The sequence below is a fragment of the Clarias gariepinus genome, chromosome 6, assembly GCF_024256425.1.
Source record: "Clarias gariepinus isolate MV-2021 ecotype Netherlands chromosome 6, CGAR_prim_01v2, whole genome shotgun sequence".
NCBI lineage: Eukaryota > Metazoa > Chordata > Actinopteri > Siluriformes > Clariidae > Clarias > Clarias gariepinus.
The window spans coordinates 33,893,431-33,920,799 of NC_071105.1; the positions used below are offsets into that span (position 1 = coordinate 33,893,431).

At 39.3% G+C, this 27,369-nt stretch overlaps 1 protein-coding gene across 6 annotated transcripts in view; it reads right to left on the minus strand.

The window, feature by feature from the left end:
* The window catches only part of LOC128526272 (RNA binding protein fox-1 homolog 2-like), a 64,130-nt gene that overhangs the window by 20,195 nt on the left and 16,566 nt on the right, over window positions 1–27,369 (minus strand). For all 6 annotated transcript variants that reach the window (XM_053497958.1, XM_053497957.1, XM_053497956.1 and 3 more), the window contains exons 2-6: window positions 25,895–25,945; window positions 8,388–8,594; window positions 6,714–6,878; window positions 5,292–5,345; window positions 1,123–1,215 (exon numbers count right to left, since the gene is read on the minus strand). In XM_053497958.1, the coding sequence (XP_053353933.1) occupies window positions 1,123–1,215; window positions 5,292–5,345; window positions 6,714–6,878; window positions 8,388–8,594; window positions 25,895–25,945 (570 nt within the window). The remainder of the gene's footprint in view (window positions 1–1,122; window positions 1,216–5,291; window positions 5,346–6,713; window positions 6,879–8,387; window positions 8,595–25,894; window positions 25,946–27,369) is intronic.

A 27,369-nucleotide genomic window follows, 5' to 3' on the forward strand; every position in this document is an offset into this window, starting at 1 on the left:
CAACAAGAAAACCAAATTACACAGACGTTTTACGTTCAGTGTTTGGAGAATATTTCTTCTTTCCACCATTATGTCCTCTGCTATAGAAACTCTTAAGCCTCTTAAAAGTCCTCCTCTATGCTTTTAATAATTTTTACCTAAAGAGCTGTTTTTAGGGCTAAGATGTTTCATGAATCATTTTTATCTTTACTAAGAATTTTCTTAGAATTTCCTTACTAGGAGCAACTTTTAGGCTTAAGAAGCTTTGTGAAAACGGGCCCAGGATGATAGGGGGATGGTTATTGTCATTTAAGTTCACAATGCCCTTGTGTAGCAGTCCTCTGCATTTAATCAGAAGCTTAGGCTTCAGCTCCTTACTAAGCATCTCACTGTAACGGGAACTGTTGATTGTAGAACCCTTTTACCGTAACCGTAAGCATTAATTTTCCAGCTAATAGTTGACTTTTTGCACTTTTTCTTGGTTGGTGATTGAGGACATTTCTGTTACATATTGTGCCGTTTACTTTCAAGCTCGTAGTCATGAATCCGTGTCTCGTCACCAGTAATGATTCTCTATAAGAAACTGTCACCTTACTTAGAAAGTGATTCCCTGATCTTTTTAGCTTTGAGCCTTTTAGCTCAACTGCAAAAGTAAATGCTTTAGATATTAAATGTGTTTTGGCTGATCAATTGTAAAATGATACACTTCATTTCTGACTATACTGTTCCATTCAAAATTGGCCATAATAAGAGACAGCTACACTTAAGCTGTCGTTATTCTAGATAAAGCCCTTTTTTAGTGACTGATTATCAGCACGTGTCTGCGTGCGTGCTTCATAACGCAGATTGTTCCAGCCCAGCAGCAGTGGAGACCAAACCGAGCAGGCAGGACCCAACCCAACGCATTCCTAAAAACATGTCCGACTTAATCTGCCATGCAGCTGCTTTCTGAAGACAACATGCCAAACACTCTCCTCTCCAGGCATGCTAAACCCATCCATACAGACCAGGCACATTCTCACCCACCCACACGCACGCACGCACACAACCACACAAACACACACCCCAACACCCATGCAAACAGCTGGACTAGAGAAGCACAAACCGATTACAAAGACATGATCATCAAGACAAATAGCTCACCTCTATCTTCCTGCCCTCCACTATCGTCCCGTGCAGCCTCTCGCGGGCTTTTTCCGCATCCGAACTGTTCTCGAACGTCACGAAGCCGAAGCCCTGAGGGACAACAATGACAGCATCAATGAGAGAGGACAATCAGCAAGGGACGCTGTCTTCCAGAACGCTGTGTCCGAAACCCGTCAACAGGAGACAAGTGATGAAAAACAACTTGCAGAGCATCAAAGAGACAGACTGATGATAAAGCCAGGACAGAGAGGATCATGTAATTTATCATAAAGATCGTAAATGTACACATTTTAGTCTGTTTGTCAAAGAGAAGATATTTTAAACTGTTGAGCTACATGAAACATGAAAGTAAATGTTTATAATCAATAGTCAGGTATTATAACAAAGCTTTAAAATTCTTAGTAGTGAATTTTACATTTACGTTTGAACATTGCTCGCACATTACCATCTAATATAGATGCTGTACCTAAAAGGATTAAAAAGTGTGTACAATTCTTGATCAGTAGTTTTCTCTCATGGGGTGTTTTATACATTTACATTTTTGGAAGAAGGCTCTAGTGCTTTGTAACAGTTAGAAGTAAAGCTGTAACAGTTTTATTTTAAAACAAATTGACTCTCTCTGAAGCAGAACAAGCTGAATGTCATATTTAATTCAAGAGAAGCTGAAGTGACAGAACAGTGTTTAGAGCTGCTTTAACCTAAATGATAAAAGGGACTCATTTGGCAGGTGCTTCACAACATTTAGTGCAAATATATATTAGTGACAATCATATGCAAAAAAGAAATTTCACTCAAAGTATATATAATGAATTAATTACGTTTGTTTTAATAAAAATACTTTATACACTTACTTTTTATATTTTATACTTTTTAATAATAATAATTCAAAAAGAAGTCATCTGAAATTAAACAACCCCCCTGAGAAAATCTGTGCTTGCTACTAATGATACATTTTTGTGTTATGGACAAAAATGTTTGAGACAGTCCTTCACAGACTGCAGAGGTCACGCGGCCGGGTGGTAGCTGAACGATTTTTGTACTTGGGTGCTCACGGGTTATTAATTCAACTTCATTCCCTTCCCCCTGTAGGCTGTTTTTTACAAGGTTTGTCCACACTGATGGCATTGAAAAAAAAATATTCAAAGGTTAAAGTACTCGCGTTGTACCGAAAATGGTGCAAAGGTGTGCATAACTTTTTATTATTATTATTATTATGACACAGGTCATTCAAATTTCATATATTGGTAGAGTGACTTTTCCTCTGTACACAAGTACTACATAATAATTGCCAATTATGTCAATTAATTAACATGCTACGCCCACTTTTGCATTACTTTCCTTATAGCCCTTGTATTTTAAATCTATAAAATTACATCACTAAATATCATTGTTAACTCCTTGGAAATTTCATATCAGTCGTACGGTGACTCAAGAGCGATTTAAGGGATTTCATTTGCACTCTTCCAGCCAGCACACCAGCTTATTAATGCATCCGATATCCCTGTACAACAGAGCACTTAAACAGCCATTAGCACAAGTTGATCTTTAAAACACCCTTCTCTTTCTCCATCAGCAGGATGCACCGCGAACCGCACACACACACACACACCCGTGCAGGGTAAAGTTCGATACGCAGACTGAGTTCTTCGCTCTCAGTAAACTGGCTCAATCAGCACAACGGTTTTGCACAACAGAACCTGGACGACCGCTACATTTAGCTGGAGGAATTCTTCCGTAAGAGCCGGTCGATACATCTCATTCCGCTTCCTTGCGCGCAGTTGTACTAATCTAATGAAGCGATTTCTCCTGCCTCGTGTGCAGTAAGACAGCGCTGAAGCAGAAGTTACTGTAATCGGGTATCTATTGCATTACCGACGACTAGGGCTGATAATAGATTATGGTGTGTGAAAGATAACGCGGAACACAAACATCTCTGACACCAGGCGCAAATCAGAGTAATAGTCACGCTGTTGTGTTATTATGTTTTGCCCTATAATAACTGAATGACTTAGAAAAATCTAACTCAACATTAGTACCACATGTCAATACACTACTGTAATTTAATATATTAATTTACGTAAGGTTCTCACGCACTGCAGTCTGTAAATAGTAAGATTCGTAATAACATGAACTGCAGATTTTTTTTAAACATTGCGTGACTCGCAAGGGAATTTCTTTAACATATGACTGCTCAGAAACAAACACAGCAATGCCGTATAAAAAAAGACGTTCACAAAACGGATTTATATTAAAGTATCAAAAATATGATTAAACATAAAATAAAGGTCATATTTTAAATATCTAGAATATTTGATACAGGCTTTTATGTATATAAAAAAATAATAAAATAAAATAAAATAAAAAAATGCCGGCTGCTTCCTGCTTGGGGGGCGATGTGTTGTGGCATAATTTATCATGACATCAATACTCATATCATCTTATCACCCAGCCATATCAGCATTTTTTTTTATATACTAAAAGTAAAATTCAAGTGGCCTGGCATAAATTGTGGTTACATTTATACCATAAATATTAAAACTGATTATCCTACCTACTGCTTGACATAGTCACCATATGGAAACCTAAGAAATATGATATCATATCTTGATTGTTTATTTTGTCTAAAATTATATCGGCACCGTTATTCAGACTTGAAATTTCAGCAGGTGTGGGGGCACTTCCTTCGCTTTTTTCATATACATTTATAGTTTGATTCCATTCTTATTTAATTGTTTGTCTGTTTGTTTTTCTTTTCCCTTTTTTTGCATGCAGAAATAAAAAACCTCCAGCTCCATATATATATATATATATTTATATATATATATATATATATATATATATATATTTATATATATATATATATTGTGTGTGTGTATATATATATATATATATATATATATATATTTATATATATATATATATATATATATATATTTATATATATTTATATATATATATATATTTATATATTTATATATATTTATATATATATATATATTTTTTTTCTTCCTGTTTTTTAGATGCCTGGCGTCTAGCCTTTCTTATACATGTAAAGCTGGCTTGGAGTCAGGGAGGGGTGGGTGCTATAGGGTTTATAAGGGGGTCATAGAATCTACAGTATATTGTACCTTTACATGTTTACCCTGTTATATCCCTGTTTAAAATCAATAAAAATATTGTTGAGCAAAAAATAATTTTTATCAGCATGGCGCTAAATATGTTTAAGAAAGCATGTATAATCTTTCTGGATTGGGGGGAAAAGTGCTAGCTAAGCTGGGCTCAAGACAGCGGCTAAAATAGTCACCAACGCGCGTAAAGCTTTTATTTTGCGACTAGTTTTATTCAGTATATTCCCTCAAAAAAAAAAAAAAAAAAAAAAAAGCAGTGATCTTTTATATCTGGTCCTCTTATAGACTCGAGGCTCTGCTGCGTTTGTCTGTCTGGCATGAGATCACTGCAGCGCGCGAGATAGTACAGCAGGGCTGCGGTCAATAAGAGAGCGCTCGCTAACATAAGTCTGTTGATCAGACGGTCATACTACAGTGAATGTTCTTGGATACGCAAAACAAGAGTGAACTGCAAAACAACTAAAGACTAAACTTAACCCTTAAATTTTGTATCTTAAATTTGTTTTTATGATTTTTTTTTTATTCTTGATAACAGACATGCAGTAAAAGTTCTAAAGTGAACTCCCCCCAGTGTTCGGTCAGTATTCAGTCATTATTAAATAATGCTAACAAAGCTAAAAATGTTTGGTTTCCTAAAGATTTATGTTTGCCTGAAGCCCTGCTAAGTATTTACACATAAATGTATTTTTATAGATTATTACATAAACTTACATACACATCTATCTTTCCATCTATATGCACATATTTCCAAGCCAGATCACAATTATATTTCACAGACAGTTTGGGCAGCAATCATAATTTTATATGGATAGCAAAACTAACATTATACTAAGACTATTTGGGAAAAGATCTGTGAGAAAATGTGTGTGTGTGTGTGTATGTTAAAGAGAGTGGGAGTTCAGTCGTGCATTGCCTGTATATGACGTAAAAAAGCGAGCTGCAATTTTATAAAAAACTCTGGGGTCTTTTTATATAACACGCTCAGGCAATGAAAGAAAATTTATTTAATTAAATTAAATCACTGCGTAGGTCTCGTACCTTAGAGCCTCTCTCATTGAAAATGATCTCCACGTCCAGGATCTTCCCGAATTGCTGGAAGGAAGAAAGAAAAAGTGAAAGGATCAGAAACTGGGTCTCTGTGATTGTAAGTGAATGGAAGAATGATACATGGTTTGAGGTCAACTGCTAAGCACCAGCAGTGTCACTCAATTTGATACAGCATGAATAGCGCATTACAGGGATTTTTCCTTCACGCTCCAGGAGAACGAGTTAACCCCTTAAGGACTACTGTGGACATTATTAAGTACAGCGAGACATATAATATTTGAGAAGAATCAATAAATTTTAATAATAATAATTATTACTTTCTCTCGATAATATGCCTGTAAATGTACCTATATTCTTTAGACTGAAAGTGTGAGTTATCCTAAAGGGGTTGAAACGTTTGTTTTTTTAATACAAACATTTTCTATTATGAATTAGTTTTTATCATATGACTTTGTCTGTCTGTATTACCTGCCACATCAAATTTTTACACTGTATAATTTTGCAGAGTATTTTAGATTTCACAGATTAGCAAAACTTATTTTAGAGAGAGATTATATTACACTTTACTGATTACGGAGGAAATTTCCAACATCCAGTACCAAGACTAGTGATATAATAGACAATAAACATATAGTTTATGCATTTACTGATCGCCAATCATGTATAGTGTAGTTAAAAAAAGATCCTGGAAGACGACCATACTACCATAGTCATCATTACAATTTTTTTTTTCGTTATTTCAGTCAGTCAGTCACCCCCACCACCCACCCGACACTTCATATTGCATTTTTTTCTACCAGCAGGACAACTCGGCACAAGGGGGCAGTGTTGTTCTGGGCTCGCTGCATTAACCCCTTTTTCTTTGTCCTTTCGATTTCTGCTTACTGCGCCAGAAAACGTCCTATGCGGCCTGAAACAAAAGCCCTGTTAGGTGAACCTTTTTCTTTTTTTACCGGCATGGCCATGGTGATGTTTCAACGCTTTTTTGGAAATGACTCGCGTTTTCCTCTGGGTTGAACACCAGTGCATTACGTAATCGTTGTGGGAGTTGCTCACAATACAAGCCATAAAGAATTATAATAACCAAATATGATTTTATAAACAGTTTTTTCTGCTATCCAATGTTAAACTCAACATCACAGAGCGTGTTAAGATTTATTAGCAAAAAGGTCTAAAACAGAGCACTTGCACAGAGTGTTTGGATATTCATTTTGCTCGATTATTAACAATAATTCTTACACCTGTATTGTTTATGCCTCTCTGAACAGCAGTTCAAACTGTTGTCATGGCGATACTGCGACAAAACTCCATCGGCCACATTTTTTTGGGGGGGATAATACAGAGAACGCTTTAAAATCATGAGGGGGTCTAATCGTGAAGGGCTTCGATGGAGAGAAGAGAAGAAGGTCGTACCCCAAACATCTGGCGCAGGTCTGGGTCTCGGAAGCGGAAGGGGATGTTGGAGACGTGGAGACGTTTTGGGGTCACTTTGCCATCTGCAGAGTCTTCGGTCCCGGACACTCCTGAACCGCTGGCGGAGACGCACTGGCCCTCGGCCTGGGGGGACCCATCTGATAACTGCAGAGGGGGAGACGAGGAGGGAGAGAGAGAGATGAGGCATAATCATATTATTTTAACGCATCAAAATGATGCACTTGCCCAACATCATCGTTAACTTTCCTGTATTGTGTCCCTTTTGAAAAAAAACAGCAAAGGTTAAGCCTTACAATCCCATAATTCTCTTCAACCAAGGAAAGTGGGAAAAGGGAAAATCAATTGCAACATTCGCACCATGTTTCTTTTTAAAAAGATTCTGCACTGAAGCACAAAATGAGCTGCCTTAAATGCCCACAGCTGAAACAATCAAGACGTTAGGTGAAAATAATAGTACTGCGTTATAAAAGCAGAAAATGATTATGCATGAAGGAAAAAAAGTAATGTAGGCTGTATGAATTAAAAATCAAGAGGAATTGTTTCATAATTGCATCTTGGCAGCGTGAATTGAAAAGAAAGCTGGGACGCCGCCACATTGAGTTCACTTTAAGGTCACGGAACTGTTTCAGTACTACATCATGAGACGGCGAGCTAAGGAATAGAACGTGATGGAGCATGCCGAGCCAGGAAAATAATCACCAGTGAGCCGGTGTGTACGTGTGCGATGTGTCCGGACTTGCAGCTGCGTTACTGTTACTGCCTCAAAAGGTGATTATTTCCCAAAAAGCAGAACGTGCCAAGGTGTAGAATTACACTTACTTCACAGAAATTGAATTTTTATTATTAATTATGAAGCAACCTGTTGAACTTTTTGCCTATTTAGGTAAATTAAATGCAGTAGAAGGTCCGCTAGGCATTAAATTCCTTTATCGGCTGACATGAACGTATACACATACGCTCTCTCATCAGCCTTTCTTGGGACGTTAGTTCCCTGAAAATGTTCTTTTCAGCTGAAAGCATACAGAAGCGCTGACACTGGAGACTCCTTCCAAACATCTCGTTTTAAAAGAAACTCAAGATTCATACTTTTATTTTTTTATAACTATATGCTATAAAGCGTTGGAACTGGAGACTAAATAGTTGTATAAAGTTTATGCTGAACATTTGCAAGTCCAGATGAATTATTATAGAAATAATTAGAACTGAGATTTCATCGGCACTGTAATACTGTGAACAAGTACATCTAAAAGCAATTATAATTGTATATAACCTTTACTGGAACATTCCTACAACACTTAACATCCATTTCTTTCCCTTGATTGGATTTTTATTGAGTTTCTACTTTGCATTTGCACGAGACCTAGAACGCAAGCATGTGCGCATAACAAACGTCAATAAAGCATGAATAGATTATCTACTTCTATGATCAGGTTAAGGCACATTTGCTGTATTAGGGGGAAGAATGCTTATTGGGTCGAATGTTAAACCGTTGACGCTTCTGTCTACCAACCCTGATGTTCCCCAACAGGTGTAAAAGACCCAATCAACCCCAACACACCTCCCCACCCCCTCCAGAGCCGCTTGTGTAGGGGGCAGCTATCCAAACAGTCCCCAACTTCACCATATGCTCCGAGCTCGTGTGAGAACACTCACTTGTGTGTTGAGAGCGCTGGGGGCTGAGGGGGGGTTGGCGATCCCTGCCGGCGCCTCCACTTGCCCCTGGCCCCCTGCGGGGTAAATACCGCTGCCTCCGAAGTCCAGCGGCAAGCCGTTCTGGGGCGGCGGAGGAGGAGGAGGGGGGAAGGACGAGTACGGTGGGGGGACGAGGCCATCCTGAGCCCCCATAGCATCCTGAGAACCCTGACAGAGAGAAAGAGAGAAGAAAAGAAAAACATGAGAGATCGCGTGAAGTTAATTGACTGGCTGGCTGGACTCCACTCCAGAGAGTAGTGTAAAGAGGGGGGGCGAGGAAATGGACGAGACAACAAGCACGCTTAAACGAACTGATGGAAGAGTGCGAGAGACATCAAAAGCATGGAAAGTGATGTGTGTGTGTGAGAGTGAGAGACAGAATGCACTCAAGTGATCGCTTAATGATTGTAGAAAGCCTTCAGATGGAGGAAGTGTCTGAAAGCCAGGGCTATTGCATTTCTCCGTCCCGCCCTCGTGTGTCACTTCACCTCCATTCATTTAGCACTCGCATCGCACTCGCTTCCTTCACTTCAACCGGCTGAAAACCAAATGAGATTTAGAAAAGCAAACGGATCACGGACCTTTTCTTCTCTATTAAGATATAAACACTTTAACTCCTGCGCGATACACATTTAGTGCTTTTAATTTACTTTTTTTATTATTATTATTTAAACTAAATAGCAATATATGAGTTAAATGGACCAAAAACTCAAACCTATGAGCAGTTCCCATATTTTAGGTTTAAGGAGTGTTGAGGGGGGTGTAGTAATAATAAGCAATTCTGCAGTCGGGACGAGCGTCTACTGCAACATTTGCACTGACGGTTTTCGACATGCCTGCCTTTTTTTTGCTACAGGAGACCCAAAAAAAAGAAAAAAAAAAAGTATGCTTTATCTCATTCTAATTAACATAACCATTAACGTGCATCGCGGTCGTTTAGTCCTTGTAGGCCTATTTGACATTTTTAGGGTAAAGATCATCGAATTTTTTTTGTTTTTTTCTACTTTCTCACTGGCATTTCCAGCTTCACTATATACTCGTCTAATGTTAACATACGCTGGTACGTTATTTTTTTTTTTTACAATTTTTATTTAAAGCAAGGACTTCTGATAAGAGCTTATTCTGGATTAAATAAAATTAGATTTTAGGGCATTATGATTTTCACCAAAGTGATGTACTGTAAGCAGCTTTATTTCATGTACGTTATGAAATATTATAAAACAATGGCAAATTAAAAAGTACCCGAAAATCATTTACATGCTAAAACGTAACTTGTGTTGTTTATGTTTGAAGAGATATATTGGAGAATTTCATCTCCAATCTTCTGCTCCAGTCCAGGAGGTGGTGGTAATGCTTCCTTGCCACTGTCGCCCGCGGCTTGCTCACCAGGGACGATGCTGCTGCTCGCAACGATCTGTTAACGTATGGCTGTTCATTAGCACTACGACATAGGGCTGTAGTCGTATTTTTTATTATTTTAGCAGAAGTAGAACTAAACGAGCATGGTATCAGACCATCACAACCATGCACATTTAATCCTCTAAAACAGCAAACTAAACATGCTTTAATGAGCACAGCTGTCTCGCCCAAAGGAAGTATTTTACAATTGTGAAATCCAAGATTTTCCCCATCAATGTGTCAAACTACATTGCATGACTTCTTCTAATCCATGCTGGAAGTTATTTTCCTCAAATTTGAGCAGTGAGCTCAGCTCGGCTCAGCTCAGCTCAGACCAGACGTTCTTATAAGCCAAAAGGTGAGCAAGCTGAAATGGAATCAGCAGAAGAGTGAGTGCAGGCGTGCAGAACGAGTGCCGGCCCTGGGATTTAAACTCACAACCCTGTGATCGCCAAAACAAACTCTTAACCGCTGAGCTATTGAACGTGCTCCTATCAAGATCTTTACAGTCAGTGGAATTCCACTTCGAGCACTCGATCATAACACGTTCAAAGAAAACACAAAAAAATATAAACATTTTCACTTTGTCCTTTCCCTCTCTGTCTCTCTCTCTCTCTCCTTTCACTCCATCATCATCTCTCCGTCTCGCCCCAGACCTCTGTAGCGATGAGGCGATTTTCAGGCGTCTTTTAAATATTCATGAGGAGCTCATGCATAATTAAGAGCAAATGGCCTCAACACATGACGCTGAGAAGGAAAAGTCAGCAGTGCGACGGGTGCACACGGGCGGAACACACAACACACAACACCTGGCCCTTTCCTTTCACACACACACACAAAGCACACACCCTGACATATAAAACCTGCAGCTGGTCAAGTGTGCCATTGAATAGTGTCTTTATTCATGATGAACACACCGATACATGAAATCTGACGAAGAAGCTTAACTAACTAGCTTAACTAACTTAACTACAGGGAATCGGTGTGATCCATTTTCCGCCATTTTTAAATCCATTTATAGTATAGTCATAAAAACAATTATTATAATGTATACATTATTGCATCTATAAAAAGCTGTACACAAATGTTCCCACACAAGCCTCTCTATTTTCTTCACGTTAAGCTGCAAATTTTTCAAACTTAGCCTGGAAAAAAAAAAGGAAAGAAAGAAAGAACATCAACATGGCCGTTTACAGCATCTACAGTAAACACAGCTGTTGCTGAGAAAGTCATCCATCCTGAACACTTTCCTGCGTCACACATCATTAAATTTATCCTGGTCTTAAAATTGTAGAAAACTTAAGAGCCATTATTAGGATTAATAATTACCATCTAATATATAAAAAAAAATTTATAATAATAATTATTATTATTATTCCCAAAGGGAAAAAAATAAATTTTCAAGCACTCAGATTTGAAATGTAATCAAAGACTAAACAAACATTTGGGGAGATTATTTTTAGCTGTTTATTCAGGACCTACGATTTGCCACTTTTTGACCACAGATCTTCCCAAACCGTCACGATTTCAACTCATGATTAGACGAGACTTGCCACAGTTCTGCTAACAATCACTAGTACGCAAGTATAACCCTCACGGTCCAAACCAAACCAATGCCAAGACAGCCAAGGGATGGGAATCACCCGTCACCACCCCATACGATATCATCATGATACTCGGATCCTGATTCGATAAATATTTTGAATCTGCAATTATCGCGATTTTACAAATATCCTGATTTAAGATTACATTTTATGCTGATTTTGCTACAATTTTAAGATTTTATTTTTATATAAACATCATACTTATTAATCTTTAAATTAATACGCATGATGTTTATGAGCAAATAAAAATCTCTAAAAACGAGCTGCCTTTTATGTGGCGCGTGATCAAAAACGTCTTGAGAAACTGCAGCAGTTGGAACGTTTGTACGCAGTTTGTAATGGTGAAGTTTTGACCGTCTGTAGCAATACATTGTACCAAAAATTGTCAAGAACTTTGAAAGCTAGCAAAAATTCTCTCACCTTTTTTAATTTGCTACTAGGAAAATGACCCTGCATTAATATAAACCTTGCAGCCGTGATCAGCTGATGAATCTGCCATTAGGGTGCTTTCACACCTTGTGAAGGTGGCAGCGTTTCCCCGTTTCCAAGCGTAACAAAACGCGTCACTTCAAACCCCGTGAGAACGTTCTAGCCAAATATTGGTCAGATGTTTCCGTCATAGGAACAAAAAAGTAAATACAGAAAAAAGCATCTAGTGTGGTGTGAACCCCTGCATGTTTCTGTGACATAGGAGAGAGAATTTCATGATGGAGATTAACCTACACGGGTTGGTCGTCACTTAGGGGATTGTTTATTGCGTTGCTTGTGTTTACCACTTAAGGCAAATCATACAGCCTGAAAACTAAAAATGGGCAGTATGTTAATGCATTGGAACCTCTAAGATTATATCAATTCGATACATGCAATTTATTTTTGACACTCAAAACTACGAAATAACATACGGCATTAGGTAATTAATTAACAACAACAGTCGGTTGTTATGATTAAGATTCAGTATTGTTATTGGTCACGTCTACCTTACAGCACGGTGAAATTAACTTTTTTCCGCATATCCCAGGAAGCTTCAACCACCCAACCTTCCGATCATTAATCCAGAGCTGTAACCTTTCTGCCACCACTGTCCCAAAACTTAATTTTGACAACAGCAGCAGCAGAAAGTTATTATTATAAGAGACAAACGTCAGCCTTTCTGGAGCATTTCTTACAAGAACCGTATCGTCAAGTTCATTTGCAAAAACCCATCAAGCACCATGTTGAAACGAAGACCAAAAAGTACCGCTCTTGCAGAGGCGAAGGTCATTTAGGGTTACCATCCACAGAAATCACCAATTAACAAACAGCACCTTAGATAAGAGCCGTTATGAAGGACTTACAGATCATAAGTAGCAGATACTCTACATCTCAATGTCAACTGTTCAAAAGCGTATTTTGGACACCTTGAGTAATCTTGTACTGTATATAAAGAAATAAAAATAAGGAAAGAGCATCGATCAGAAAATGTGTTCCTACGTTATATGGTAGATCCATCAGGTACATACATTGGTCAAGTGGCCCACACCAGAGTTTGGGAGATGATTCGAATCGAGACCACCTTGATTTCTGGAGGTGTAGTTTTGCTTGTTTTGGTCCTAAACGTGATAAACGTGTTCAGGGCAGACGAACCGAACTGCACCGAGAGGAAAAACAAATGAGAGCTTGATCTTAACTGACTAAAGGCTGTAGATGTGAAGGCACCCTTGGCTAAATTCTCCATTCTGATTGGTCAGGAAGTGCGAATTTACTCTCTCTACAGACATACAAGGCTTGCACTGACTTTAAAACGTTCATCTGATCTTAGCAATACGGTCACGAATAAACATTAGATTTGCTACAAGTACCTAAAAACAAACTGCTGCTGCAAATGTTCCAAACTTTAACGAATCTCTTAATCAGTGAATCATTTGAAATGCTGCACACACTCCAGATACTACACAAGACGGATTTAAATTTAGATTTTCTGCAAGTTCTCTAGAAGTTCTGTACACACCTGGGTGCTGTGATGAAAAATTCTCATTTCATTCTGTTTTGGTGATCTGCGTCTGAATAAACAGCTACTATAAAAGGAGCTCAACATCTGTACACACTCATGCACTGTATCCAAGTGCATGACTCAGAAGGAGAGAGAGAGGGAGAGAGAGAGAGAGAGAGAGAGAGAGAGAGAGAGGGAGAGAGAACACATGAGAGCAGAGAGAAATGAGGAATAATGTGATTTGTAACCTTCAGGCCAATAAAACATTGCTGACACAAAGACACTTAAGAGAAGAGACGAAGAAGAAGGGAAAAAAAGATCCAGTGTAGAAAAACAGAAGAAAGGAAAGCAATAATAGACTAACATGCATTCAGAGTATGTCTTTTTAAAAGAAGGAGAGAAAAAATGATTATGGTAGGCTAGGAGAGTTAGAATGAGCGAGATCATAAGAGGGGAAAAAATGAGCAAAAGAAAGACAAAAAACAGAAATTGAATTGAGGTGACAGAAAAAAAGAGAACGTAGAGAAAGAGGAGATGAGCAAAGAAAAAAGAGGAGGACAGGACAGGATTTGTGATTGCACAATGAAAACTTAAATGGCAAGAGATGTTTGAGTAGGACAGGAAAGCGAGGATGCTTAAGAAGAGAAAAGATTAAGAAAAGGAGAGCTAAGGAGGGAAGAAGAGAGAAGAGAGGAAATCTGTGCTGTCAAGTGCACATTCTTTCTGGATGGTGAAACAGGCTGCATCGCTTCCCTACATGGCAGCGCTGTGTGGACAGTGAAAAAGAAAGACAGAGAGAGAGAGAGAGAGAGAGAGAGAGAATAAGGGAGGTCTAGTGAGAGCGAGAGAGAGAGAGAGAGAGAGAGAGAGAGGGGGAGAGAAAAGACAGAACCTGGTAATAATAGCACTGCTATCTGCTCTGCCTGCGCTGGTATGAACGGGTGATTTATCACCTGCTGTCACACTGCAGCAAACACACAACTCGCCTGTGTGTGCATGTGCGTGTGTGTCTGCGCGCTCAGCTCTGTACACTCTCTCAAACACACCATTTATGACATTATCATAATTTTCATAAAATGTAAAACGAAACTATCTTTAAATGATTTATTTATCCAATCATACAACAAATAACTAAGAAGATCCCGTTTTTTTTTTTTTTTTTTTAAAAAAAGAAAACTCTGAGTGAGCAAGAAAAAATAAAAGTGAAAAAGATAAAGTACGAGTGCACTTTAAAAAGTTTTTTTTTTCTTTCTGCAGTGGGTGGAATCTGACAATATTACATCTTAAAAAAATGCTAAATAAATGGTTAAAAGCAGGCTTTATTAATTATTTACCGTCTTTAAAAAAAATTACTTTCGAGAAATTTTGGGTTTTAACTGCTATTCTTATTAAATTTTTTATTTAAAAATGTATTAACTAAATCAATGAATACATAATTTAAATAGATATATGAATTAATATTGAAAATAAAAATATTTAAATAGCACTTTAATAAAAGAAAAAGCCTAAAATATGTGGGTGTCAATTTAAAATGTTAAATATTTAACATCATTTAATTATTTACTTCCACTTTTTAAGTTTTTTTTTTTTTTTTTAACTGCTACGTTCCACCCACCATACAGGTCACTTCAAAACATTAATTATATACAATTTTCTAAAAATAATTATAAACATTTAAAAACAACTAATTAGTAACACATTTTATATAATTAAAATCTGTACATTTTACAATACAGTTAAAAATGCCTGCAATAATGACTATTATAATAAATGAATTGATACGAGACCAAACGAGCTGCGTTTCGGATGTTAGTCACGACTGCGACTATAACCACAACTACAACCACCTCAAGAAAATCCAATATAAACCATCCACCTCCGCGTTGCCTCGACTGAGAATGTTTTTTGATTTATTGTGTCCAGGATAATGATATTGTGATCCTGCACATGATATATTGCACGCATCAATCACCAGCACTGCATGTGTACACACTCAGACAGCAACTCTCTCACTGTTCCAGTGCTAGCATCTAATTCCAGCTTTCATTTCCTCTCTTACAGGAAGTCTTCTGATCTCGGGGGTCAGGTTTGACTGTATTAATGAACGGCGTGGTGCCGGAGAGCGTACGGCGAGCAAAGCGCCGTCGAAAGCTGCAATAAAGATGGAAAGGGATGGCAGGAGACGAGAAAATGAACTGTGCAAATGAGATTTGTGCGGGAAACTCAATTGTGTTTATTGCGAGATGCTCGGGGAGGGTGCAGTGAGAAAGCAGCCTCTTAACACGGTTAACATGTCTGTGCGCGCGCGTCTGTGCGTGATCCTGCCGTGCTCTCGAGCAGTGCAAGTGCACAAGTGCGGTGAAGCGAGAGAAGCGAAAATGCGCCGGTTATTTACAGGTCAGCTGGCGAGCGACTGTCATAGCGCGGTCATAAAAACTGCACGGCATTGTGGGACGGCCGGGCTGTGAGTGATGGAGCTCTATGCTAACGTGACAGCTGCGCTGATTGCCTTCCTCACCCGCAAACGCTAAACGTTCTCCAAGGCCGATTTGGAGCTAAAATATCATAAATGCTGGAGTTTGACGTCGCAAAAGAAAAGTCCGGCTGTCAGCTTTAACGATTACGTATGAAACGCTGAGCATTTTTCATTTCACTGAGCATGCCAACAGGTCAGACTTACCTTGGACTATAAAACTGCAGACTCTCTACTTCAGTACGCAACATCAAAATACCAACAGCTATCAAAAGCGAATTAATTAAAACCAGGTCTTTTGATCAATGTGGAAAGTCCTCTCAGTACGCCGCAGCCAGGATCGGACTGCCTGCTAGATCCTTACAGTGGGTTATCAGCTTACCAAGTACCAGTCAACCCAGTTTTTTCTTTAAATTAACCAAATACAAAAATATTGAAGAAACCGACAGGTCTTTAGTTGTCGTTTAAGGGTGGCCACTGCCAAGCCACCTCGGGATCAGCAACCACGGATGTACAGCCTTCCACAAAAACGTTTGCAACACGTTTGTCTTACTGCGACTTGGGAGTCTCATGTGCTTGAAGTCTTCTGTAAACGTTGATCGTTTTTATATCTTCATTCAATTAAAATTTCGTCACAGGTCCTGGTTTGGCTTGACTTAAACGCTCCTCGTACATTACATTTTAAAATCATTCAAGAAATGACATTTCACTCACCTTAAAGCTGCACTACCTTTTGAGCTGTTCGCTTATGAACACCTTCTGACCAATCAGAAATGAGTATCAAAAGCATTGCTGTATACCATCAAGTTATATCCCTAAGTCACTTTCTTAAATCGCGTAGCAAAAGTCGGAAGCTGAAGTCTTGTGCGCAGCGTCATTCTACTAAACAGACTAGGGCTGAAACCCTCGAAATTCCTCGAGTAATTCGATTACAAAAAATGATCGAGGCAAAATCTTCTGCCTCGAAGCTTCGTTTAATTAATTTTAAACACAGCGCGCTTCCGGATGCAAGCAAACACCGATGAAGAAGCGCTTACGTCACCCACAAAGCGAAAGGAGACGCAAACAGTTAGCTGTGTATTGATTTAAGGGAGCATTTTGTTGTGGGATGCAAAATGAAAGGGAGCAATAAAATTATCAACAAACCAAGAGAAGAAGAAACCAGCAAGAGAAAACGACAGAAATTCTCAGTAAAGGCTTATGTCATGCTTAAGCTGTAAATTTAGAACCTTTTAGTCCTGTAAGTTAAGTTGCACAACTTAGTGTTTTTGTATAATTATCTAATTTAGTGTAAGCCTTATGTTTTTTTTAATACTTGAAATACCTTTTAAGTTTTTGCATCTGAGAAAAGGCTTTAAAATAAGAATGTATGGCACTGTAATGCACTCAATTCATCTTAGTCAACTTTAAACTATTCCTTCTATTGTGAATAATGTTTATTTTTGATAAAATGCTGTATGCATTTAAAAAAGTAAAAGTAGATTTTTCTAAAAAGAAAACCAATCAATCTGTTTCTTTTATATATTTTCACATTACTGTTTAATTAAGCAAAATTACATTTTATCCGATTACTCGATCGATTAAATTTTTTGATAGAATACTCGATTACGAAAATATAAGGTAGCTACAGCCCTAAAACAGACACACGATCATTACTGGCTTGCTTTTAAAACATGGCGGCCTTGAACCAATCAGCTTTCAGCAGGCATGTCGCATAATAAGCATTGAGCTTTCAACATAAAACTTGATAAGTATGTTTTTATCTATGGCCTCTATTGTTCTGTGGCTCTAACTGTGAAGAGTGCGTGCCGATTGTAGCTTGTTTTTACACTTTCTTAAACAAAAGTTTTTATTAACTATGCATGCTCTCTTATTTGGCTACATCACAATTCTATTACCTACATTTTTCTACTCACATGGCAAAAAATTCGGACAATTTCCGACATCACTGATACAGTATACTTCATACTGCTATGTAAAGTGTTAAATGTTAAGATAAAGATGTATTCGGGACAGCTTGAAGGTGAGGAAACACCTCGGCGTGTCCAGTGAGTGCGGTGTTAATCGCTCTACACTGCTCTGCTTTTCTTCCTCGTCCTCGCTCCTCCTTTCTCGCTCTGGAAAAGCCCAGATGGGACCCTCTGGTGTGCAAGCTGCTGTTTTGGCTGTACATCGAAACAAGCAGCCTCGCTGACAGACTGACTAGCGGCTAGACGCGCCTGTCCATATAGGGTCTGATTCCTTCTGCAGGTTCTGACCGGTCATGTCGCGAACGTGCAAGCTTCTGCCATAAATCCATAAATCGCTGCAGGGAGTTTTTGGATGTTGGCCATGTGCTTCAAAAGGGAAGGTACACGTGCGAGGTGCTGGTGCATAAACACAGGTGTGCGCACGCGCTCACACGTTGTATGCAGTGTGCTGCATGTTTGCGTAAGTCCTGACACACTCACTCCGCAGCTGACTGAGAAACGAGTTGATCTAGTTTGGGTTGAGTTCAGAAGATTGGTGCACAAGAGAGAACTTGATTATTATGATTATTAGGAGGAGGAGGAGTTTTAGTCGCAGCAGTAGTGTTTTACAATCAATCAATCAATCACATACTTCATCGTTTTAGTTAATTGAATCTGATAACAGAACACACATAACCTTAATAAAAGACCCCAAAAAAAGAACAAAAGTAAGAGCACACTTTGAAAAAAAAAAAATTTACTTTAAAAGTTCACTGATTAAGGTCATGTGAAATAAAACGTTTTTTTCCCGTGCTCATTTTAGTGTCTAATTTTTGTGCCGCAGAAATGAAGCCAATTTGTAATCAAGAAAAACGCTGCCTTCACTGCCCACAAAGCAGTTTTTTTTCCCCCCCAGCTCAGATCAGGTAACCATTACGAGAACAGTCAGAGCTTTACAAAACCCGCCTCTAATCCCAAACCTTAATCCTGCTCTGGATTCTGACATGATGAGCTCACGTGAAGTCATTTCCTGTTATTATGTAACTCTTATCAGTTTCGAGATGGAAAAGAACGTGGATGAATTGTGCTCCTACTGTACATGGTCCAATACATCCCCGGCCATTATAATCAGCTGCGTGAGTAAAGTGACTAGACTGCGATCTAAAACACTGACGCATGGGTGCTTATGGGAAACACGGAGAGATGCTTTGGACTGCAACATGGCGGGAATTTGCGGAAATAGATTGTTGCAATTTGAAGGATACCGTTCAATTTGCGATCTGTAATATGAAATCGTGTATTAGGTCACATTTTGAGTAATACGAGTTGTTTATATTTTCAGATTCCTGGTTTCATACGTTCCAGTTTGATATCAGGATTACTACTGTATCAGGTACGCTTCCTGAGATATGGGCACTGCGAGCTTGTTTACGTGTAGGGAAAAAAAAAACTCGGTGAAAATCAGAAGATTTAAATGAGGATTGTGACATGGAGTAAGAAAGAGGGAACACTCGGCCTCATTTTGACACCAGAATTTTTCTTCTAACTCCAAAAAGTACTTCGTCAGCAGTGCAGATTTTTTGGGAAAAGAATACGATTTGTTTTTTCTTAAAACAACTAAAGTAACCAGAATAATGGATAGTGTTCATTAAAGTGTTTAGAATAAAAATGTTCTCAATTTTGTTGAAGAATCATGAAGATATTAATATGTAATAAAATTATAAAATATAACTATAGCTTTTGTATGCAGAAGAGGACAGATAGCGTTTTCCTACGATTAAGTTGGACTGTATTGTTAAACTGAAGCATGAGTAGGACACTAGAACCATAAGCTAAAGCTACGTGCAAGAAATATCAAAGCTACATTGCATACGCGTCCCAGTTTAAGTCAGCCGCACCACATGCTGTACATTACGGTGACCTTAAATTTACTAAAAACAGTGGGGATTTTTTAGGTTTGTTAAACATTCTGCTAAAATCCCAGTCAATTCACTGGTGTAGATTTTGTAGGAGGGCTCTGAGTGGTGAGAGGAAGATCCATGTGGCCCTCTCTTCTTGCAGGCTGCAACTTTCTGCTCTTAAATTTAGTCCATGCACGTTCAAGTGTTTAATCAAATTTGTCATTTTGCCGTTCTTGGCAATATATCGCACTGTGCGCCGTTGGCACAGGCCCACACTTTTGATCTCTCTCACATTTTTACACTTACTATGCGACATACACGGTAGCCAAATCTCTCCAAATACAACACACACACACACACACACACACACACACACACACACACACACACACACACACACAAGCCGTGTCTCTGGGCGTTGTAATAAGCATGCTGCTGCATGTCGCAATAAGCATGGAGTAAACTTTCTGGCTCGCTGACACTCCTGGGGTTTACTCCTCATATACTGAAATTTGGTACTGATGCATTACAGTATCACTCAGACAAACTTCGAGCGGTGTTAGTTTTGTTAGGAAGACGGCAGCCGTATCAAAAATCCTGATTCGTCAAGGGGATTTAGTGGGACCAGGTCGTTTCATCCACACCCCTCGACTAGGTTTAACAGGCAAAGAAAACCAGAACGGAAGGAGGAATATGATTTTAAGTGAAAAAACAGAACAAAAACTTGCTGTCCTGCTATGCCTGACACTCACCTCACACCTGTGTTGTCCCCGCCCTCTTCACTATGTCTCAGTCTACACTTATGAACTTACCCAGCCAAGTACTTATACACCGGTTATCTACATGATATCACGCTTGTTTAGGTTTTTAAAGCAACAAGGTGGATAAATGTATTACTTGTGTTCACTTTTTTATTTTAAATCTTTACAACCACTTTTAAAAGCATCGACATTACTATTCATGATTTGCACACACACCTCGCTTCTCAGGAGGTGCTTTGGTTGGCAAATTAGACGAGCTTGACGAGCTAAACTGTGCTTCTCAGACCCTTTCCTGAACCATTCTCAGTGATCAGACTTTAATCACGGTGCATTTTAATTTGCATAATCTCCATCTGGATATAACCGTGAAGCGGTTTTGAATGCATCAGACAAACCCAGTATATGTTTTACCTGTGCTCGTGGGCAGAAACACGGAAATGTCGGTTAGGTTATTAGATGTTTTGTATGCATTTACAGTGAGGATCCCTAGTGAGCTTTTTTACGCAAGCCAGACGCGTCCTTTTAAGCCTTTTTTTGCTTTGCAAGGAGTGAGAATTCATGTGTGTATATGTGTGTGTGTGTGTGTGTGTGTGTGTGTATATAAAAGCCATAAATGGCAGGTAGGCGTCTCTCCCTCCCCTTAGGGCACACGCTCGGGTGGGGCTCTGCAAATATTTCAACAACCCTCTACTTCTCTCATAACACTTTCTGCCCTGGCGCATGAGAAGCCGGATAATCTTTCCAATGCGCCACCGGCGCTCTGAAGCTTTCTCTCCGTGGACTTTGCGCTGCATTATGCCGCTATAACTCGATAAGGGAAAAGTTTTATCCGTCCGTTTTTTTTCCCCCGAAACCAGATGGGATAAACATTTCTCTGTTCTCATCCTGGATCTATTTTTAACTTGCATTGTGTCTGCCTATAATTTTGCCGTTTGCAAAAAAAAAAAAAAATAAATAAATAAAAACAAAAAACAAAAAGGATGGTCAATTTGAAAAATCAATTCCAGTGCGTTCTGGCAGTGCCCTCCCCCCCAGCCTTGGCTTTTAAACGAAAACAGAGAGATAACAGCTGCTTGAGCCTGAGGGGGAGAAAAAAAACGAGGGAAGGAGGGAGGGAGGGAGAGAGAGAGTTAGGGAGGGAAGGAGGAAAAAAAGAGGTCAAAACTGTAAAGGGAACAGGATTTCAAGGTACGAGATGCGGTGTGTATGTATGTGTGTGTGTGAGCGGCCGCGCTGTAAACAAGGTAAAGTGCAATCGAGCAAGATGTTTGATCAAAACTATACCGAGTGTGTCGCTGATGGACGGGCAGACCGAAAAACAGACAGATTGACAAGAGGCACAGTGTTGGTGGAACAACTGTTTCCCTAGCACCTGCCCCCTTCGCTCAAAAGCCAGGGGTGAGTTATGGGGGACAGCTGGAGGGGAGGACAACAAAGCACTTTCTTTCTTTCTCCAGCCTCTCCTCCCCTTCCCTTTATACCCCTCTTTCCTCCCTCGTTCATCACCGTAAGCCGCTTGGAGTGGAGGCCTGTCTGTCAACGTGGCCCGAACGTGCTCACGCGGACGTGCACGACCCGATACTGGTGTCAGTCGCTTTGTCACCTTTAAAACTCTCCACTGTTGCGAGCTAATGTTACAGACAGACACACACGTGGATGTTTTTAGTTCTCCGTTTCGAATTAGACTAATGCGATTTAACAAGCGACGAGACGTACGAGCTGTCAAAGTAACGACTGAAACTGGTGCACCGTCTACTTACCGGCAACACGGCAGGGTAATACAGTCCCATCATCGTATTCGGACCAGGACCCTGTCGCTTCTTATCCGCTCTCTCTCGCGCTGTCCTACTGTCTCCGTGTCCCGCACATTCAAAATCTCCCTCGCTCCGTCCCCTCCTCTCACTATTTCCGTCTAGCGCCCCCTCCCCACCTCACTCTCCTCTGCAGCTCAGAATTGCTCTCCGTCACTCTCTCTCGCACGCTGTCGTTTGCGGTGCTGCGTCCTTGCCTGCTCATCTCTCCCTCTCTGTCTCTCTCTCTCTCCCTCTTCCTGCTTGTCTCTTCCTTCTCTCCTCCCCTTGCCCAGATACCATTTGCTTATTCACTCCCTCCCTCCCTCCTGCTTTCATCCACCTCCTCCCTCTGTCCTGGGTCACACCTGCAAAACTTTTTTTTTCTTTCTTTCTCTTCTCCCTCCTAACGTTCCTCCTCTCTTCATGTAGGTGAGTAAACTGGGGCTGTTTGCACCTCTGGGAGGCAGGGGGAAAAAAAAGAAAAGAAAAGCATGCTTCGCGAGCTCTTTGATGCCGTAGAACAATAATCCTGCCGTGTTTCTGTTGACAATATCTACGTTCCTCTCTCGCCGGCTAATGGAAAGTCAGGCTGATGGAATTGTGTGACGAGTCTGTTAATGGAACAGCACAAAGCTCCGGCCTGCTCCAAACATATCCTGATGCCTGGATGATTTTAGATCAGAGTTTGACTGTGTTTGCTTTCAGTCGTGTCTGTATTCCTGTGTTGTTCTAATACCCAAAAGTGGCCGGCTGAACTGCGCAGAATGACCCCGGACTCAGAGTTAAACAGATGGTGATAAATGGATAAAGACAGGGATGGAGGGATTACAAAAGGAGAGAAAGCAGGATAAACCCGGGATGATATGAGGATTAACTTCAGCGACTAAACAATCTGATAATGCCGCCAAATACGACTGAAAATGCGAGTAAATGCTTAAAGTGGCATTCGTCACGCACGCCCAAAATATCACTCACACACTAAATCACTGATATGGATTACGAATAAGTAAATTATTATAATGCCTAGATTTTAAACAACTATACTGTACTTATATTATAAGTACTTGTATTATAAATATTATGGACTTGGTACACTACATTTAAAATATTATGTTTTGGTAAATTATGAACTAAATTAATAAACAAAGACTATCTTTTAAGGATTGGATATTCTACATTTAAAAAAAATATACATTCAGCATGCTGTAAAAAATAAACAAACAAACTTATCTAAATGTTATGCTTATATTTCTAACTAAATGTTTCTACATTAAAAAATGTAAAATCTGTTATTTCTAAAAAAAAATACATAGTTAATATTTAAAAATAATAAATCTATACATTTAAATATTATAAAATGAATGTGTTATGAACAAAAATAAATAATCAATTAAAGAAATAAAATGTATATAAAAACAATAATATTAATAAAATATACACCCTACATTGAAACATATTATAGACTTGATATGGCATAAACTAATTACATAAATATTGCTTAAATGATGTTTGGGTTCATATAAAAAAAAAAAAACGAACAAATGTATACAAACATCTGGCTGGCCAGTTTAATGGGCACAGTAGCACCTGTGCTAATTCATCAGCCAATCATGTTATAGAAACACTATATATAAAATCAAGCAGATAACACCATTTAGTCTTGGTGACTATAACCTGGTTGCTGGTACCAGATGGACGGATTTGAGTATTTAAAAAAACGTGATGTTATTTTTACACACCACCATCCATGGGGTTTACAAAACGTGGTGCAAAAAACAAAAAATGTTCAGTAAGCGGAATTTCTGAGGAAGGTCGAGGCGTATCCATGCTGATAGGAAGCCTACACTAACTCAACTAACCACTCTCTACAATCCTGTTGGGCTGAAAAGCATCTCAGAGCCCACATCAGAGATATAAATTATGCTGCTAAGACATTATTTTCTGAGTGGCTAATTGCAGTTTCTGGCGCAGAATACACTGAAGTGGGAGAAATGAATACACAACATTGTCATTATTGTTACGTGTAATAAAAACGAAGCATGTCTGAGTCCTAATAAACTAAATGGCTTAAAGCATAACTTACACTTCTTTAACCAAATGTTATTCATCACATGGTTTAAAGCTCAATAAAATCTTCCCAAACAAAGTAAAATATTCAGATTTGTGTTTTTATACACTGTACACAGAATCAGAAGTTGACAGAAGCGTGTCAGCGTGTCAACAGTGTTCAAGCCCTGCTCTAATGAAGCTGACCTATTGCATGCTACTGCAGGTTCAAACAAGTGCTCTGAGAATGTTACAAAAGCCAACCAGTAACCTTCTAGCTGCTGTTTTATACTCGCAGAAGATAAAAAGGCGAGTAATTTCATCAATGACGATACTCCTGCATGGGAATATCTCAACCTCTAAACCTACTGCAATGCTTTCAGACATGTGATGATTTCATACTATAGAAATACACGTGGCTCAGGAGACTTACTGGAAAAGTAAGCTGGGAGATTTTATCTGCCCTTTCGCACGAAAAATAATTGTGCCTGTTAGACACTGTAAAAGGCATGGTTAGCAATCTGTTAGAGTCTGGACTGTGTAAAACAAACACCTAAATCTGAGACTTTAAACACATGCACGCGCGTGTACACAGACCTCCATTAAGGGAGTGTGCGGCTTTTAGCACTTCTGACTAACAGGTGGCGCAATTACACACCAACAGAAATCAGAATCAGCTTACATGGACTATATATATATACACACACACACACACGTAATGATATTATCAAATTATATAAGTGTGTAAATATTTGAATACTAAATTTATACAAGTTTTTCTTTTCTGTAAATATATACACTTATATACATACACACATGCCACATGTACACACACCACACATAGCAAATTGCCTTTTTTTAGAGGCTCTGTGCTCTGACAAACAGTGCCATCTCTGTACACCAAAAACATTTTTTAGTTCTTGATTTTATTTTATTTTTAGTACTTTTTATTGCTCTGTACATATGGGTAGGTGGAGGGGAGGGTTAGTAGGTTAGACCTCTGAAATATAATTCATAGGGACATCAAATAAGTCAAAATATTGTGTTAAAGGTTGCAGATAATGCCGACCTGTTTTCTAAATACTGACATTCAGGATAATAAGAATGCGATGGACTGTTACCCGGTCCAGGGTTCACCCTGCGCCTAGTCTCCTGGTATAGGCTCCAGGCCTCCTGTGACCCTTTACAGGATTAATGGTATATACAATTACTAAGATAATAAGAATAGTGTGTTATTTTATGTAATGAAATTGATATAGAACAATCAATATTTAGTATGAAGTCCTTTCAAAATCTGCTGTATCCGGCTCGTGACACTCACTCAGTCCATGCCTGCTTGATCACTTAATTTCGGGGTTTTAGGCGTTTGTGATACATCGGCTTCAGAAAGTAAACATATTTGTTCCCCTATTAACTAAACTCTTTAACCAGATAGACGAGATCTAGTTACTGACATCAATAATCGATGTTTTGATTTGTTAATAGATGGCATACAGGGTTGTCTGAATACTTTTGGCCACCACCGTGTGTGTATGCCAGTGCATATGGCTCAGTGCCTTAGGAACTTGTCTTACCTGACTGCCTGAGGGGTATCCGTGGAAGCCCATGTTGAGTGGATCATTGTTCTGGGAAAAAAAAAAAAAAAAAAGGACATAAACACACACACACAAACAAGCTCACAAATCAGTTACACACTTTCTTAGACCTCTAAACATCACCTGCTTTGAACATCTATAACACCGGACGAGGGGTGTGTGTGTGTTATGGGACGGGTTTTCCCATTCGCGCCATGCATTTATGAGACGAGCAGAATTAGTGTGTTCGATTGTGTGTAATCACAGCTTTTTGTTTAATGGCTCATTAGATCCTTTTCCCCCAAAAAAATTACGCCGATTGTTCGGATACAATATCGAGCGCTCAGAGTCTGAGAAAGTAATCGGTTATTGCGGAGGAAAAGCACGAGTCATCTTACACACAGGGAGGGAGAGGATGACACAGAGAGAGAGAAAGAGAGAGAGAGAGAGAGAGAGACTTACACTCTTTCTTTTTATAATAAACATCATAAACACCACGGACATTACTTCTACTCTTTTTAATGGGCCTGACCCAAACCCTCACCCCACTCCCTCATCCTGACCTCCATCTATTCCCAACAATCACCCTCACCCCACACACACACACACACACACACACATCCATATGTCAGGGTGGGTGTCAGAGCAGGAAGCTCCCTCCATTTCAGGAAGCCTTTCAGCTGAATCACTGAGCTGACAAAAACACAGACTCACACACATCATCCAGAAGCAGCGACAAAAATACAGTTTTTTTTTTTTTAACACAGTTACTATAGAAACACAATCTAACACGGAGTACAACAATATAATCCGCAGATTTTAATTTTTTTAATCTAGTGTTCCTGCAATAGTGAGGATTTTCTCCAACGCTGATTTGTGTGACGTGCGCAGGCTCTCGGCCTGACGGGATCAGGCAGGCGGCCACGAGAGCCTGGCTCATTTCCAAAAAAGCCATTTCGCAAAAAGTTCAGAACAGACGGTACTTTCAACGGCTCTCTCATTGGCTTAGAAATGACCTTAAAAACAATAATAAAAAAAAAAGTCTTCGAAAACTGAAACCTGTGATTTCAGGCCTCGTAAAGACTCAAAACAAGCACACGGGTTACGCTGGAGCAGTTCAGAGGCTCTCTGTGTGTCCGTGTGTGTGTGTGTGTGTGCGTGGCTCTTACAGGCCTTACGTAGTTAATTGTTCTATAATGGGCTCTAATCAGATTATTGCTGCCCCAGACACTAAACTGTGGCAGCGTCGCTGCATTCTCTCACTCCAGTGAAGCTATTGTTTAGGGCATTAAAACAAGAGGATGCTCTAAAGGGAAGAAGAGATGGCTCAAGCAGGCATGAGAAGAGTCAAGATCAAGAGTCACGCCGATGGCGTCCAGCTATAAAAGACTGAAACAGTAACAACTGTAATAAATGATGAAGTGATGCACTTCTCTGATTGGTCAAAATTCCTTGTTATGCATTTTTGATCCTTG